This window comes from Neodiprion virginianus, chromosome 3, assembly GCF_021901495.1.
Source record: "Neodiprion virginianus isolate iyNeoVirg1 chromosome 3, iyNeoVirg1.1, whole genome shotgun sequence".
NCBI lineage: Eukaryota > Metazoa > Arthropoda > Insecta > Hymenoptera > Diprionidae > Neodiprion > Neodiprion virginianus.
The window spans coordinates 40,170,885-40,187,754 of NC_060879.1; the positions used below are offsets into that span (position 1 = coordinate 40,170,885).

The window sequence follows — 16,870 nt, forward strand, 5'->3', positions numbered from 1 at the left end:
AGAGTACAATTTGCTTCAAAAGTTGTCCAATTTTGCGATTTAAAAAATTTTATTTGTAAAGCAAAAATATATACATGTATTGTTGTGTTTCTTTTTTTTTTTTTTTTCCTTTAACAGTTCTTGAATGATCATAAAAACAAAATCAGACTTTGCATTATCGTATTTTTTTCTGCGATTAAAATTTTGCGCTAAAACTGGACGAAATTATACCCCCTGACCAAACCTAGGTATTTTAACCTTGAATCGCAGAGTTTCAGATTGCTCGTATTAACGCGCAAAGTTAGCCGCTTAGAACTTAACGAATCATTAATCATTTTCCCCGGCGATAATTAGCTATATCCTGTAATTATGACGCGCATCGTACACAGGCAGTGTATCTATAACCCGACTAAATCTACGTCAACGAAGCTTAATTATTATTATTTGAGCAATTCGAGAAACTGCGTGCAGTTTTAATCGAAATGCAGGAATTGGACTAAATTCGCGTTTGTGTGTCATTAAATAATAATAATTACTTCGCCAACAATGCCAACAAATACTCTTGTACTTATTTATTCTATCTCGGGAAGAGAAAGGAAAATTGCAATTTGTGTACGGTGAGAAAATTTTACGGTTCTCAATTTCCTCGAATGCGATAACGATAATGATAACGAGGATCACGCGGATGTAGAAAAAATCAAATAAAAAGAAAAAGAAACGGATGTAAAATTTTTATATCCGACATCGGCCGCTTCAGACTCGTGTTATACTTCACCTGTATACGGGACGATATTTATCATGCGATAAGGGAAGATAATAATTTTGAACGTGGAATATATATTCGCTCAGGGTTGCCCAGCAGATTTCAGGGGTGGGTGTATGATATTTTTTTTTTTTTTTTTTATATATATTTTTTTTATTTTTCGTTATTTATTCACCCCAGTTCGCCGATCCTCCGGGACATCCTGAGGGACGGAGGATAGGGATGAGGGGGCTAACAATAAAACGTTAACCCGGTAATCGCGGTTCTTTATTACGTCGTTAACCCTGGAAGACATGTCCCGCGGAGCCGAGGGAGCCAAACTAGGCAAATCCAAGATAAACTAATATCGGCGAAGCGGAATAAACGAGGGATGAGGAGACTCGAAAATCTTTCGGAAGCCGCGCTTGATTCTCTCTCCAATTTCTCCGCTCACACGCGAGAGAGAGAGAGAGAGAGACAGAAGGAGTGAATAAAATGGAGTAGAATTTGATTATAGACGATGGTGTCCCTTAGGTGGCATCGCATAGGTAAATAGTTGGTGAAATTACGAGTTGAAAAAATAAATATTAGTGAGAAAGAGAGAAATAATTTTTGACTCTTGATCAAAGTTGGATAACCGTTGCGGCTAGATATCCTACCCTCGGTCTTGATTAGTAAACAGAAGTCTCTGAAACACCCAACCTAATCCCATCTACCAACCCCGGATTCTAAACTCCGAACGACGCGATGCTGCAAATTGTCCGGCGAAAACTTTTCCTCTTAAGGACTTGTCCGACTGATAGTCAGGTCGAAAATGTGCCGAAACAAGAACGTGGCGAAATGAAGATTCAAAAAGTGTAGCTTAAGTTGATCAGGTTCGATATAACTTTGAAGAAGTCACTCTAATTTGGACAAAAAATTGATTTCAGCTTCCGTATAAACAAGTTTTTTCTGTTCTCTTTTTTTCGTTTTCGTACAGTTCGTTTGATTCAGCAGAATCAAAAGCAATATTGCAGCAACTAAGTTTGCACAGTATTCAAATTTATTCAAAAATTTGTACACGGTTAGATTTTTGTTTAATGTCATTTTCGTACGTGGGACAAATTTATATATGGATACAAGTAACTAACGGTGTAAAAAACTGCATGTATTATTCAACTCGTGCAGAAGAACGATAAATATTTATGTACACAGGAACTTCACTATAGAATTGAATAAATCCACTGCAGAATCGTCGTTTGGACTTGAACAAATTTCATTCGTTCAAATTTTTCCCGAGATTTCTTCACTTTCTAATCTTCACCCTCGGTCATCCGTGGATATGAATAGAGAGAAACGTGATAAGTAGAATATCAATTAATACCCGTGATTATTTGAGAAGCGTTTTTTTTTCCGCAAAGTCTTAGTGGGCAAAAACTGTTTTTACGCACTAGTGCAAAACTATTCCGCTACTAGTGAAGAAATGGTTCGCTGTTTCCGAACGCGCACGTAATTCACTGAGGAATAGCCTTTTTTGTTCGTTTCGAGCAGACGGCCAAAAATCGTATGCAACCCGTGAGCAAAAGTTGCACAATATACACTGAGAAAAATTTCATTTGTTTTAGTAAGTAAAAAAATTCGGTAAAACAGGTATCGTTAAAAAAAACTGTTTGAATATTGTTGGAGTTACGAAAAACGAGGTACGCCTAACCATTTTGCGCTATCGTCGATTCTTTTTTGGTTATTGCAACGCAAAATCAGTTTCTGAGCTTTACTATATTTTTTTACTTAAATTCAAGCTTTAACGTCAATTTATCGTTTTTCATTTTCTACCTAAAACTGTATCTTTCGATTGTGGTAAAGAATGAAAACAGTTAAGGACTGAGCGGTAACCGGAAATAAAAATTTCTTTCAGTTATAATATGCATCTAAAAAAAAAAGGCAATTTGAGAAACGCCTAATTTGAGGCCGTTTTCCCGACCAACCATATCGGCACTTGCACCGTGGGCTGGAATATCTGCGGAGGCGGCCGCGGGATAATCCGGGATCAGGGATTCAAGGGACCGAGGAAACGGCCAGATACACGTGTCGCAATCCTCTTCCGGACAAATACAAGAAGCGGGTCGCCAGTCTCCTCCAGTCTTCTTCATCCTCGAAGGAAGGAAGGAAGGGAGAGACGGGAAACATCCTGGCACAATACCCTCCGAGTTTCCTTTCTTCCTCCTCGAGCGAGGTGCATTGGTCCAGGACTCGGGGCGCCCAGCCAATCGAGAGAAAGCCAATTCCGATCACTTGGTTGAACGCGACCCTCCGAATCGCCGAGCGGGGAACGCGAATCGGGTAACCGGAGCTATTCCTCGAAAATTTACGCTGCGATGTGCCTACTGCGCGATGCTTCGAAAGGAAATTAAAGGATCGACGAGTCCTTATCTCATAACGAAGAGTTTCCATCTGTTCTTTCATTTTTTCTCCCCCTATTTCGTTTATTTGATTTAATTCATTTTTTTTTCTTCACTTTGTCCTGGTTTTTTACAGGAATTTTGAAAGAAATTGAAAAGTTGTCATTTTCCACGGGAATTGCGCAGGTGAGGTTTAAATTGTCTCGACCCATCTTTCACCCTTTGTCACTTTCTTTGATTTATAACTGTATGGGTTTAGTTTTTGATGATTGAAATGAAAACTCGGAGCTGCATTTTTTCAAATCCTTCCACTTTGCACCGATTATAATTATCTAATGTGTTAATCCTCTGCAACGGGAGAAAAAAAAAAAAAACTTGGCATTAACTTGCAACGAATAATGAAGAGCATTTAACCGCGTACAATTAAATGATTGTAATGTCATTTCGGCTCTGCAATTAGCGGTAATTAGCAATTATCGAATGGTGTTGTACATTGTTATGCGTATACATGCGGGCGTTTGGCGGTTGATGAGCGTCAATTCCGATATGTTATAACAACTGATAGTAATATAGAAACTGACGGCAAAACAAGAAAACTAGTTTGAAGTTTTTATTACCAAAAGCTGAGTCGCGAAAAGCCAGCTGGTGGTCGCATTTTCTTCAAACTTTGTCGTGCTCCGCAGTAAAGTGGTAGATTCAAAATTATTTAAACAAACGAAGTAACGAGCCTCTCCACATGTCAGCATCCTTGTCTATTCGAGGACCGCGCATTGTCATCGAATAAAGAAAAACGAACGAGACGCCCGAGTGCAGATGAAATTTTTACGCTTTCGGGCACCGCCAGAGTCAACCAAAGTAAAAAAGCGAAAAATATCGAATCGTGCGGGCATTTTTCCTTTATCCTTCCTTCCAGCCTCGCTTTGGAACAATTTCGCTATCACGTATTTGCATATGAAACAACGGAGCTGGAACAATTACGAACAAACAAGGGTGACTGAAAATATTTCTTGATACCTACTATGTTTGTGTTCAAATCGATTGAACCAACCATTGGCACGAGTTACCTTGAACAAAAACTCGTTTGGTTCAAAGATACATCAAAATAATGACTTTTACAACAGATATTAACAGCGTTGTATGAAAAGCTATAAGGAAGAACATTTCGTATTTGTTATTCATGCATCGTCAAGTGTAGGCGGTGGATCGATGAAATTAATTGTTGGGGAAGGGTTCGATCTATCTTTTGCCGGAAGCTCTTCATCTCGATTATCGATTAATTGTAGGTGATTACGGTTTCCCGGTGGTTTCTCTCCGCGTATACAACGTATCCTAGTGTTCCAAGTACCTGTAACATCGTCGCTCCGATCTCGGCTTCGACATTCACCACGTAACACAGATATCTTCGACGACGTGTAATAGCTACAAAACATGTACGTGATACAAAAACTCGCCGTAACCATTATACTCGTAATGAAAGTTACGCCGTCGGAAAACGATTATCGCATAGTCGTTAACCAATTGATTAAGCGCCGGCATCTTCGATCAACGTTGTATTTCGCCTGTAACCACGGTCTGACCTGACCTAACAAATTCTGCAGACTTGGGGCAGGTCAGCCTTCACCTATATACTCGGCTTAGTGTCCTAATGAAACCCAACGAGGGCGTGGTAATTAGATTATACAAGGGTGCGAAATGAGCTGCGGGGACGAAATTTTGTTCATTCGTTTAGTTCTTGTACGTTTTCTCGTTTCGTGGCTTCACCTTTTTCTACAGTTTTATCTTGGCCCGGCCATTTTACCAACGGGGCTAAACAACTTAAGGGCACATCTTGCGAACGTCTAGATAAACAGGCTTCTCCGAATATCTCGTTTACTTACTTCGTTGGTCTCTGCAGGATCAGGAATCCAGCGGAGAACTCGGTGGCCACCCTAACGCAATCGAGTCCTTGACTAGCCGCCCCTAAGTTCCTAGTAAGCTCTCGATAGATCCCTGTCTTATCCTGCCGAATTATTTCTTAGACCCCTCCACCATTTTTTTTTTTTTTTTTTTTCTCTTACTAGACTGCACAAACAGAAGGTTCCCAAAAGTTGTTTCTTTTCTGTCGGGATAGCGTTAGAATATATCTCTTCTTCCTATTTCGATTATTTGAACAAATTCGGAAGCACGAATCACGTCAAACTTCTCGATGAAACGTGACTCGCAAACTGGATTCCATGTTCCGTATCGAAAAAGTGGTTCAGATCTTTTCGTGAAACGTACAACTAGCCATGACCTCCTGGAACAAGTTATCGTTGGTTCGTATGCCTGACTGATCCTGGGCTCAATGGTGCGGTGTCTGTTCGAGACTCCCTTGCGTGTGGAGAACGAGGCTTCTAAATTCGGTGTGTTTAACTAGGAGGAGGCAGGAGCGGCGGGACGTGTGTACCAATCAATCTGCCGACCCGAAACCCGTCTATCAAATTGTCCGTCGTTGCTGCTTGTTTGCCCTTTCGCTCCCTTCCTGTTCCCTGCCACCCCATACCAGGCGACTCTCTTGATTCATCCGTACGACGCGACGTTCGGCAGTGAAATTAGCAGACAGTTGCCTATAGAGGAGGGTTAAAAACAACGGAGAAAGAAACCAGGAATACAGAAATATTGTCATTCGATGTTGCGAACTCGTTGTTTATCGGTAGATATTCTTGGGCTAAGGAGGAGAGACAGGAAATGGCTTAGACCATGAAAATATAAGTAGAGAAATGATATTTTGAACAACATCTGATCCCCGAGTTTCTCTCCGGGGATTTTTCGATTCAAGAATCGGCTGAAGCTGGGAGTGAAGAGTTTCTGAGAGGATTCAAAGACCATTCGAATAGCACTCAGGGGTGATTCGAAGGGGCGATTGAATAGTGGGTGGTTAACTGAAATTGAATAAACATCAAGCGAATCCTCGAAAGCCCCGGAGACGAAAGTATCAGCCGGGGGCTGGCCGTTTACTCGGTTACAGTGCAGCTGCAACAGCCGGCTAGACGAAGCTTCGTATTATCATAAACAGCTCGAGCAGAAGGACTCCTTGGTTTTTTTCTTATTCGTTTTCTTTTAGTTCATCGGTTTTCCGGAGCAGTGGATCCCCGATTCGGCTGTACGTAAAAGAAAATAAACGAAACTGAAGAGGAGGGAGAAAAAAAAAATGACTAGAAAGTAAAACAGTACGGCAAAAGGCACTCGAGGTGCACCTGAAATTAATTATAAAACCTGTCGATTGCCGAACCCGACGATAAAATTATAAATCGCGTGAAAATACATCGGTGCAAGTTGAAAGCTGGAAAAGACAGCTGGACCATTCATAACACTCATCTATGTACCCGTATTGCGGGCGATTACCGAATTAATCTAATACACAAACGATCGTCCTATTTCGGCATTTGATTCCGTTGGAAATGTACCAAAAACTGATTGATGACGTAGAACGAAATCAGAGATCGTTGAAATTTTTTCGATTAAATACCAGCCAAGTTCAAATCGATTGCTATAAAGTGTCGAAATTGACCTCATGATTAGGTACGTAGACGTTTTTCGGTACAAACCGATAGCGCGATTCCGGCTTTCACAGCACAGCAATATATGACGGGTGAAAATGGCACGGGGAGGTTGTAAAACTGAATGGCCCGTGAGAAATGCTGATTAGAATCGTCAATGGCGTGCCAAAAATATCTCCGGATCAGTGATTCCCGATACCCGGTCCCCTAATACCTACGATGCTTGATTGCTAATTCACGATTCAGCGTTCGTACGTCGCCCCAACATTCCAATGATCGTAGACGCGCCGGCGACGGCGGCCTACCGAGTTCCTGAAACCCTGTATCGATCACATCGCAATGGAGAGAGAGAGAGCGAGAGAGAGAATGATCCAGAGGGACGAAAAAGCACCTGCCAGCTACAAGTTGACTTCCTAAGTCTCCGCGGCACAGCAAGAATCACAGCCGAAAAAGGATGTCCTGACCCCTTTTTGCCTGGAATGCTCTCATGCAAGGTCCGTAACCAAAAGCCAATACCTTTGAGTGGATGAAAATTCACCCCGTCGCTTACATGTCCCGCAACTACACGCTCGATGAAGAGAACCAGAGTGAAGCCGTACGCACGTTTACAGTACTACATTGATGGAAAAGTAGAGTGAAAATTGTTCTTCATTCTAGGTCAAGTTAGACCATCGAAATTGGTCAAAACTTCCACCGCGAATCAAGAATTAGGACCTGGAGAAAACTATGCATAAGCGTGTTTTTCTCTCAACGTAGAAACTTGAATTGTATGCTATGGTTTCATTTGGGATTCATTTGCGTTAATGCAGAGAGTATTCGTGAGAATAAAGTTAGTAAGGTTACTGTAACGATGCATGTTTACGAAAAAACGTTACTTCGCATCTTTATCAGTGGCCGAAATTTGGCCAGCCATGATAAACAAGACATACTCCCATTTTGAAAAGATAACTCCTTCGAAACCATATTAAAATTGCGTAAAAATGATTTTCTCCCTGACGTTTCGATACGTTAACGTTACTAACGTCAGCCTCATCTGTATTCGCCATTCTGATCCTATTTGGAAAATATTATAACGAAACAAAATTCACAGAAGAAAAGGTGAATTATATATATATATCTATCACCTACACTCAATATTTTCAAATCCTGATACCGCGAAGTGAACTCGAGAATATAACGATTTTTTCGATTGAATTTATACCGGTTCGAATACCTGTGAAAGCGTTTCTCTTTCACCCTGTGCAATGTCCCTACCTTTTTTTTTTTTTTACACATACATATTTTTCTCTACATTCGGGAATGAAGCACAGATCGAAAAGCTTTTCTCGTATCGTCAGTCCCTTATTCAGGGCTTTGATACAGCCCGAAGCCGTATCCGTACATACTGTTTTTTTTCCACCATCACCCCAATCCCCCGGTTGTTCGTTCGACGGCAATATCATAATCCACCGAAACAATGGAAGCCGCCCTTTGCGCGATCGCCGCTTCGCTCCCTCCTGAATTACGCATTCGATGATGTTTGTTGGGCAATCAGAAGGGTCGCGACGATGCGCGCAGACAACCGGTTTGTACCACAGGTTCGTTATACACAATTGTAAAAATTTCCCGTCAGTCAGTCATTCCGAGTAGATACACCATATATAACTTGGGGCATGAATAATTCTCATATTTGTACATATTTATCAACGCTCCTCCCCTCAGTCAAGGGATTGATCGAGCATCGTGTCGTTGAGTAGTCTCATCACGCGATGGATTTTGCCGTTCGATAAACGGCGTATTGAAAATCTTTTTCGACCAGACGATGCCAGTTCACGTATCGCTCCTGGTGAAATATTTAAAACTGAGAATGTTCGGTCATATCCGACAACCTGCCGGAGCTGCATTCTTCCTCTTTTTGTAGTCTCACTGTCGAATATCTAGGAAAGGATTATTACAGAAGAGACTTATTCAGGTTTCTCGTAGTGTTTCTTCTATTTGTTTAAAACCTGGCCTCCGACAAGCACTGTTAGTTTCTTCTTACCTCTATAATCGTATTTTTTAAGTGAAGTACACTTGACGAACGACGAGTCCTGTGATCGTTTCACGCTACACTTGGAGGTAGTAAAGGAAGCATAGCCGGAATGAAACACACGAGGTATATAAGAGCATTGACGACAATACATAAACTGAGCAACAAAAGCAGTAGAAGCAGCAGTCGAGGAGTGCCAATTCAAATTACGCCATTCGATTTCTATCTCAACTCTCAAGCTTTTCGCTCGGAATGGAAAGCAGATGGTAACAACGAATGGACTCGAGCTGCTCGGATGAACTCTCTCAGCTTGTTACGTAAGAATCAGGTTTTATGAGACCGTTCAATCGCTTTCTGCGAAGTACGCGTTTACGGTTTCAATCTACTCCGGGGCATTTCAGATTCTTCCCGTTTTCTGGAAACACACAAAGCAATCCTGCACCCTTTATTACGCCCGCACATAACACAGTCCATTGTGACGATCATGTCAACGGTAAAACTCGACAGCGTAATGCATTGTCTTCGAATTGTTTAAGCTCTAAGTGCCGTTGGAGAATCGGCTCATTCGGGGGGAACAGGTATCCAGTTCAGAACTCACCGACTAGCACTGCTCTCTACCACTTTGCCTATTACTACATGGTATTGGCATGAATGCAACTCGCTCTCGAAACTGGAAGGTACCTGAGGCTTGACTACCAACCTCTTTTAATTAAAACTGAATCTCGACTTCCTCTCGGTTGATTAAACCAACTTATCAAAACGGTCGTAAGTTTTACTTAATCCGGGTGTCCGGGCCACTCATTGAATGAGTCTGATAAAAATTTATATCCGATAGAAGGAACGCTTGAAAAGCGTCGGGATAGCCCTCCTCTCGCCCCCTCTTAATTCTTAATCAATGGGTCTCAACCTCATAACCAATTTCCAACTCAGTCAAAATCCCTCGAGCGTGAATTCCCCCTTGAACGTCTCTAGTCTCTAATAAGCTCAAAGTACCGAGTGCAGCCAAGATTTACTGTCGCGTCCCGAACGGGTCATATGCTTAAAATCCAATTACCCTTTCTTCCCGAGTCTGAGCTCACCTATCCGTCCCGTTTTACCTCTTACACACCGGTTCGCTTGAATTCGCTGGGACATCCGCAAGGTGCTCTACTTCTCCTTTACTTCTAGCAAACCCGAGAAGATATTTGCAAAGATCTGCATTTCACACCGCCCGTTGTGTTGCTGGCTTCGTCCAGTCCCTGCCTACTTCTTTCCCGACTTTAGAGCACAATGAAATAAACTCAGCTTAGCCTGAAAGGAATCTCACGTAATTCACCCTCCACTGTTGTTTTAGTGTCGTTTTAGGATATATAGGAGGTACAGTCAGGAGAAAAAGGTGTCCGACAATCGTGACACGTGGTGAAATGATGGTTTAACAAGTGCTACTGTAGTTTGTCGGGTCAAATCTAATATTCAAAACATCCAGATCGTGATCCAGAGAAAAAATGCCTGCATCGTAGGGCCTTTTTTCGGTTGATGTTATTGAAGTATCCTGGGTTAGACTTTTTAACACTTTTAGCCCGACTGTACGTCCTATACATCCTTGTTTTCGGGGACGCGATGGTGTAGCTATATTGAAAGGGACGCCTGAAAAAACCTGAGCCTACTCAAATATCCAGCAGGAAAATTCTTCCTGGGGGTTTAGAATTGGACTACCTTGTAGGCACTTCGTAACCTCTCGCTTTGACGGACATCTGAGAAGTTTGAATCAGTAATTACAACACTTTTTTAATTGCCTTCTTCGTGACATCTGTCACAGGACTACATTCTTTTTAATCGTTGCCCTCGATCTCCAAATGAAATTCTGTTGTCGTGCGACATGTAGTACCAACACCGGTGCGTAATCATCGCGGAACATTCATTACGACCCCTGACACACAGCCTCAAGACATTCACCGCTTGGAAATGTCGCCTTCGCTTGATGATCGCTCAAGATTGAAGCAACGAACGAATCAATATTCTCTTCATACAACCGCTTTAACGATAACTACAGCGTTTGATTTCCCGCAGTAATGGGACACTCGGAAAACTCCACGGGATTTCGCAAGCTGAAAGCTGAAAGCTGAAAGCTGAAAGCTTCGTCGAAAACGGGTCGCATTCTGTCGCGGTCATCTGCCGGGGACAGTCGCTCGGTGGCTAAAACCTGACGTCAACAGCAGGTTATATTTTTCGCCTGACGTCATGCCGCGCATCGTTATCAACCGTCGCTAGTTCCACGACTGGTTGGAAAATGACGAAAAAATTATTCTCACGTCAATCGAGATGCAAGCCTGACGGGAATCTGTGTCGCCTTGTTCGCCAAAGCTCTAATTGATCGATCGGAGAAGGCTTTATTCGCGTGCGCATAATTTTCCCGCCTCTGGGTATTCGTTTGCAGATTCCGTCACCTCGAGGCGAAGCCTCTTTTACTCTGATCGATTACTCGACGGTAATATCCCGCCAAGGAATGACCATTCCAGGGGACGCCGGCTTTTAAGAGCTTAAGTTTCACCTCTCCGCCACCGCCTGCCTCTGTCATCCGATCCGAACCACCGCAAGAGTACCTCGGAGAAAACCGCTGGTACCTACACATGTGCAACATACACTTTGGGTGGTAACGACGTGTCTCCACTTGTTGTTCCCATCTGTTCCCGTGCTTTTCACCCAGCGCTCCGGGCGCTTGCATTGTCGTGCGTTTTTTCCCGAACAGTTGCCAACTCGTCTACTCCACTTTAGCAACTCATTTCCTGGACACGGTTTTATTATAACGAAACTGTTGGTGGACTCAAACTTTTGGCGAATCGAATATGCGGTTACGAATATCGGTTTCCATCGACGAGCAAACTGCTACAATCTAAAACACCACGCATGGTGTTCAAATCGACCTAAAATTGATCGGTGCTGACTACTACTGCACAGTTTTAGTGACAGTTTCGTAAAGTTTACTTTAGATATCGTTACATCGACATGAAATTACTATCGTCTACAGAATCCACACCGCATTTTTCTTGAAGCGCACTCTCCGTCCCTCTACAACTTTTATGAAAACATGATACCTGTAACGCTTCAAGGTGGGTTGTCCAAAACTTGTAAAGGACGAGAGTCATTTTGCACGTGTGTGCACAGGCCTTTGCAATATGAATTTGGGTACCAATGGCGGCGGGGTCGATTTTCTTAGGTAGATTAAATTTGCCCAACGGTATACAGCCCGAATTATTCAACAAGATGATAATGACTCAGTGGTTGATTTCGGTTCGATCAGATGTTTGGCAAAGACAGGATCGGGTACCTCATGACGGTTCAAAGCCACGCGAACGCTTACCCAGCTTAGTCTTTGATTATTGCTTAAACTCTTGAGATATACGTCTGGTTCGCCGGCATCCTGAATTAGTAACGAAAACCTAACGCTACCCTCGTTGCCAGAGAGACGGTAATAGATTGATTAGTCTTAGAGCAACCTGTCACTTCTGATTGCCCCGAATATCCGGGTTTGAGCAGCTCCAGGCCTGTTCGAGATCATTTCGGCTTCTCTAATCAGTCGTCGCAATATGTATCCCGTTTTACGTTCGTCTTCCGTCCTTATCGTTCACACCGCGTTCAACTTTCGTTCGGTTCCATCGGCAGCTATCTAGATCAAGAAGACCGACGCGACGGTGTGACTTTTTGCTTCTCGAGAAACGTCCGTAAACAAATCCGATGACGACGGTTTATCAGAGTTTGTTTTATTTTGCCAGTAGGTGAAGCACGAGGAATGAAAAACAAACCGTGTTTCGGTATATTAAAGTTATGCGTGCCGAGTGAAAGAGGAAAAAAGCAAAGTGAAGACCGTGACGGTATAATTTGATGAAAAGAAAGTGCCATTCCATATCCGGGATTCTTTTTTTACTGCAGCCGTGGCAAAGATTATATACATATCTTAAAAAGAAATTGGATTCTTGGGTACGGTGATTAAAGCGTAGATAGATCCAGACGATTGAACGTGGTCTGGTGAACCTTTGCTCGGTTATTCTTCGATTCAAGGACGCGCGGTGTCCTGCAGGAAGGTGGAAAGGGGAAGGGCTTGAGCAAAGTTTGAGCAAAGTGACTTGCCGGGCGATTAAGCAGTATTGATAGACCCCGCCTAAGTGATAAACTTCATGGAAGATATATCTTTAAGTGATTATGTCCCTGACAAAGAGAGGAGCAGGAAGCCAAGCGGCTAATTTACGAAGTTGAGTCTCCGGTGTAACCTGTTTATAAGTCGCTGGAAGGATGTCGATAGTTTTTACTAACCGCATATTCTTTTACGCACCGCGTGGAACAAGCTAATTTTTTCTTATTTTTGAATCGCTATTAAAAAAAAAAAAAACAAAGGATCGCTTCGAACCTTTTGTTATACATCTAGTCGTATAGCGAAAGGAAAATGGGAAAAAAGAATTTTACGATCGTGTAATATAAACTTTTGTAATCTCAATATTTCATTTATATTTCGTCATCCTCTTTCTCTCTATATCTATTTCTTTCTCTTTTCTTTTTACTGCCATCTCGGAATTCAGCACGCTTGTGAAATCCACTACGTGTTCCTTCCGCCGTCTGGAAGGACGAAATTTTTATGGATCTCGTCTCAACGTGTCTTCGTTAACTCGTTTGTGTTTCTTCGTCGTGTCCACAAGTTCCTGTAATAAAATTCACCAAGTTGGCGCTAGTTTTGCTGCTTTTTACACTGCTATTCGTTATTGACGAAGTTATCAAATTGACCACGCGTCGTCATCGAGTACTGGATATTGTTGAAAATTATTTTCTCAAGCAAAGGGGATACCAATTTTACGATAAAATTTCTGACGAGTCTGACGATAATCAATCTGACTAAATCACTGGCTGAAAAAAATTGTTTCTAAAAGAAGTATTGCTCCGCAAGTTGGTGCCGAGGGTGAAAAAAAAAACAAAAAGTTTAGCCAAAAATACAACTTGATCAAGATATACGTAACCCCTCACCGAAGGAGTGAGACTTCGCTCCGAGGATTTCTGACCAAGAATTTGAGGAAGGGTGAGTCCGCGTCGCGATAAGGCCCGGTGCCCTAAAAGCCTGAACTTTCGTTCTTAGGAAAGTAAAAAAGTTTCCGGTCTCGCTGATGGGCGGAAAAAGTGATAGTGAAAAGTTTGAAATAGAAAAGAGCGTGTAAGGAAAATAAAAAGCGTGAAAAAACGAAGCTTTGACACTCGACGTAGATTCTTGTCTCGATTATCCTTTCACCATTTTCTCGCTCCCCTTTTCCTTGGAATCTTTTCCAAATAGGAGACTAGACCGAGTGCCTCTGCTGTTCTGCGAATATTTCGTAGTAAATTTATAAAGAGGAATATCAGCCTGCATCCGTACGATGCACAAGGGTAAAAATCCTCGTCGTCATCGAATCCCGGACTCTAGAAGATCCTGCAAGATCGCTCTCAAATGCAGAAGGCTTGAGAAACAATGCAGCGAGAGATTCGAAGCGACCGTTGGCTCGTGAAACTCCCTCGGGTTCGTTAGGACTTCAAAGCGGTCCTTGAGGAGGCAAGGAAATTGTGTGGGATTGTGGTTAGAGGGTTCAAACGCCGCTTGATTGTCGAATGAATAGATAGAAATGATGGCGGTGCAATTACACCTGCAGCTAAATGAGACTAGCCTTGCGATCGAGTGAGAAGAAAAGAACGAGAGGAAGGAAGAAGGTCGGGTACCAAACGAGGAGCGTTATAACGGAGCTTAATCCGTCTGTTTAAGAAACCCGCCAGCGGGTTCAGCGTTTATTAATGGATCCACAGATGCTTTCCTTTTCTCTACGTATGTGTGTAAACGGATCTACACGTACAACCGCATCCTTTTGCTCCTCGTCCCGTCTTTCGCTTACCATCCGGCCGGCTTGGAGTGGGAGACCAATTAAACAGGCGGGAAAACGGAGGTGGGTGAAAAAAAGCCGATTTTCCCTCTTTGTTTGCGAAGTCGTTCCTCGTAACCGCGGCTAATCACCCCCCCACTGATGCAGTCGTCCCGAGGGCGTCGCGGCGCTCGCTCCCTTATTATACTTGTGCTTTTTTTGCTTTTTTGAGCTTCTGAAGTTTACCAGGTGACGCAGCGACTTCCTTCGACCCGATCGATTATGCGGCGTTATACCTAATGACGTTTTTAATAACGCTATCGTTATCTCTTACGTACCCCGCTTTTACCCCATTCGCTAATGAGTTCGCAAACTATTATATACCGTGGATAAAAAAGATTCTTTTAGGAAGAATTACTTCACGGTGTGATGTTTGAAAATAAAATACGACGCAGGTATTTATACATACAACTTTTGTGCGCGGTAATCTTTTAGGAATTTCTTTTTTATTATTTTCACATTATCTCCATAACGATGTATAAAATTTTTTTCACTTTGTTGCAGGTAAGGCCGAATCTTATGGTAGCAAACTTCAAGAATTCGAGCAGGTCCACAATGCAGGTATAATACATAGAAATTCAAATTTCATTTGACCTTCTGAGTAATTTTCAATTAATTATTATTATAATTTTTTTTTTAATTAATTTAACCACTCAGATATTTCCCAACGTTTCCAATAGTTTTTTTACATTTAAATTTATATGCGTATTACGTATAGTCACGGAAAAAAAAAAATTAACTTCAGTGATAAAAATGAATCAATAACAATTGTGTAAGGAAAAGAGAAGCAGCTTGTCGCGGTATTGCGAGATCTAGAAAAGAAATGTAGGCCACAAGCGAACAGTTAAGGCTATGACGGCAGCGTTAACTTCGATACAACGTTTGCCTCGAAACAGCGTCTGTTATTAATACCCAGTATCTCGAAACTTTTATTCGAGCTCCAATAACCGCTTTCCCCAAGCTGTCAATTCGGATGATGCTCCAAATCTTTGTGGCTTTTCGCTCACCGTTCGGTGGCCTCGGTATCGCAGAAAAAAAAAAATCGCACGTACTGGAAGCGTGGAGAAAAAAAAGTTGAATAAGGTGTAGAAAAACGAAAAGTAAAATGGTGCCGATTCTATTCAGTTATTAACGTAACACTGTCTACAATTTTTAAACACAGAAAGTAGAAATGTAGAACCGTCCAAGTATTAATAATTTCAACGAATCGGCTTTTCGATTTTTTCAAAATTCAGTTCAGATATTGACCGTAAAATTTTTTGACAATTCTACTTTTTGATACGCTAAAAAGTTTTCGATTTCGGGGTATTAAAATATCGTTTCGAGCCGCGAGTTGTGCGAGGAAAATTCAAATATTATACTAACGCTTACCGCGAGGTCGAGTCGTTTTTTCTATGCTGCAATCGAGAAGCGAGAAAGAGAGAAAGAAGTCTGCGAGACTCTCGGCGATGTCGAGGACTGTTATTATATTATCCTGGCGCCGTTTAAGATTTTTAATTAAATCCAGAGATGTGTAATTTATTATAGAGGCGCGGGTGCGGACATCTGGCGAGTATCTCACCCTGTGCAACCCTTTTTCTCTTCTCCTCTCCTTCGCCTGTTCATCTTTCGTCTTATTTCGAAATGCTGCATCGTCTTCCGCTTCCGAATATTCGGAGTAATACCTCCCTTTTCTCCCCCCACCCCGGTCTTCTCACCCTCTCTGCAATACCGTAGCAAATGTTCTTTATTTCAAGTACATCGAAAAAACGGTTTACAAGTTTCCAATCTCGATTCACGGCGTTCTCCCTCCTCCTCCTCCTCCTCCTCCTCGTATCCCCCAAAAATCTACCCTTATATATTCACCCAAGTGTTTAATCTCAAACGTATTTCTTTCCCACCCTTGAAGGGATTGAAACGGGAACTCTTTAACCGTTTTAAATCACCGTTCCGAAAAGAAATTCAATTGCGAGTGAAAATAACGTCTTGAAGGAGAAAAAAAAAATTTTCATACCCCTCTGCGCCGTTAAAAACCATTTTCATTTTATTCTAGTTACCGTCTCCTGCAGAATTATCTTTTCGAGAAACGACGAACAAACTTCACGAGGCGAAAAAATTTCGTCTTAGATAACAAATATCCGTTCGTCGTATAGAAAATATTTCGGTGATCTAGAAATTTTTTTTTATTGTTTTTTTTTTTCACTTCCATTTTTATGCTATATATTCGATTCGAAATGACTGCGAAGTGGAAAATTCTGAATCAGATGAATGTGTTTCTTCTTTGACAAAATCTCGAGTTCATGTTGTAATCGGGAAAAAATTGTTTGACAAGAATACTCAGTAAAATGTATAAATGG

At 41.9% G+C, this 16,870-nt stretch overlaps 1 protein-coding gene across 2 annotated transcripts in view; it reads left to right on the forward strand.

Annotated features, from left to right (window-relative positions):
* LOC124299455 (polypeptide N-acetylgalactosaminyltransferase 2) overlaps positions 1 to 16,870 on the forward strand; it is a 158,590-nt gene that overhangs the window by 83,610 nt on the left and 58,110 nt on the right. The window contains exon 2 of one of the 2 annotated variants that reach the window (XM_046752627.1): positions 15,039 to 15,095. The exons of the other annotated variant lie outside the window; for it this stretch is intronic. Coding sequence (XP_046608583.1) covers positions 15,039 to 15,095 — 57 coding nt within the window. The remainder of the gene's footprint in view (positions 1 to 15,038; positions 15,096 to 16,870) is intronic. 2 annotated transcript variants of the gene reach the window in all.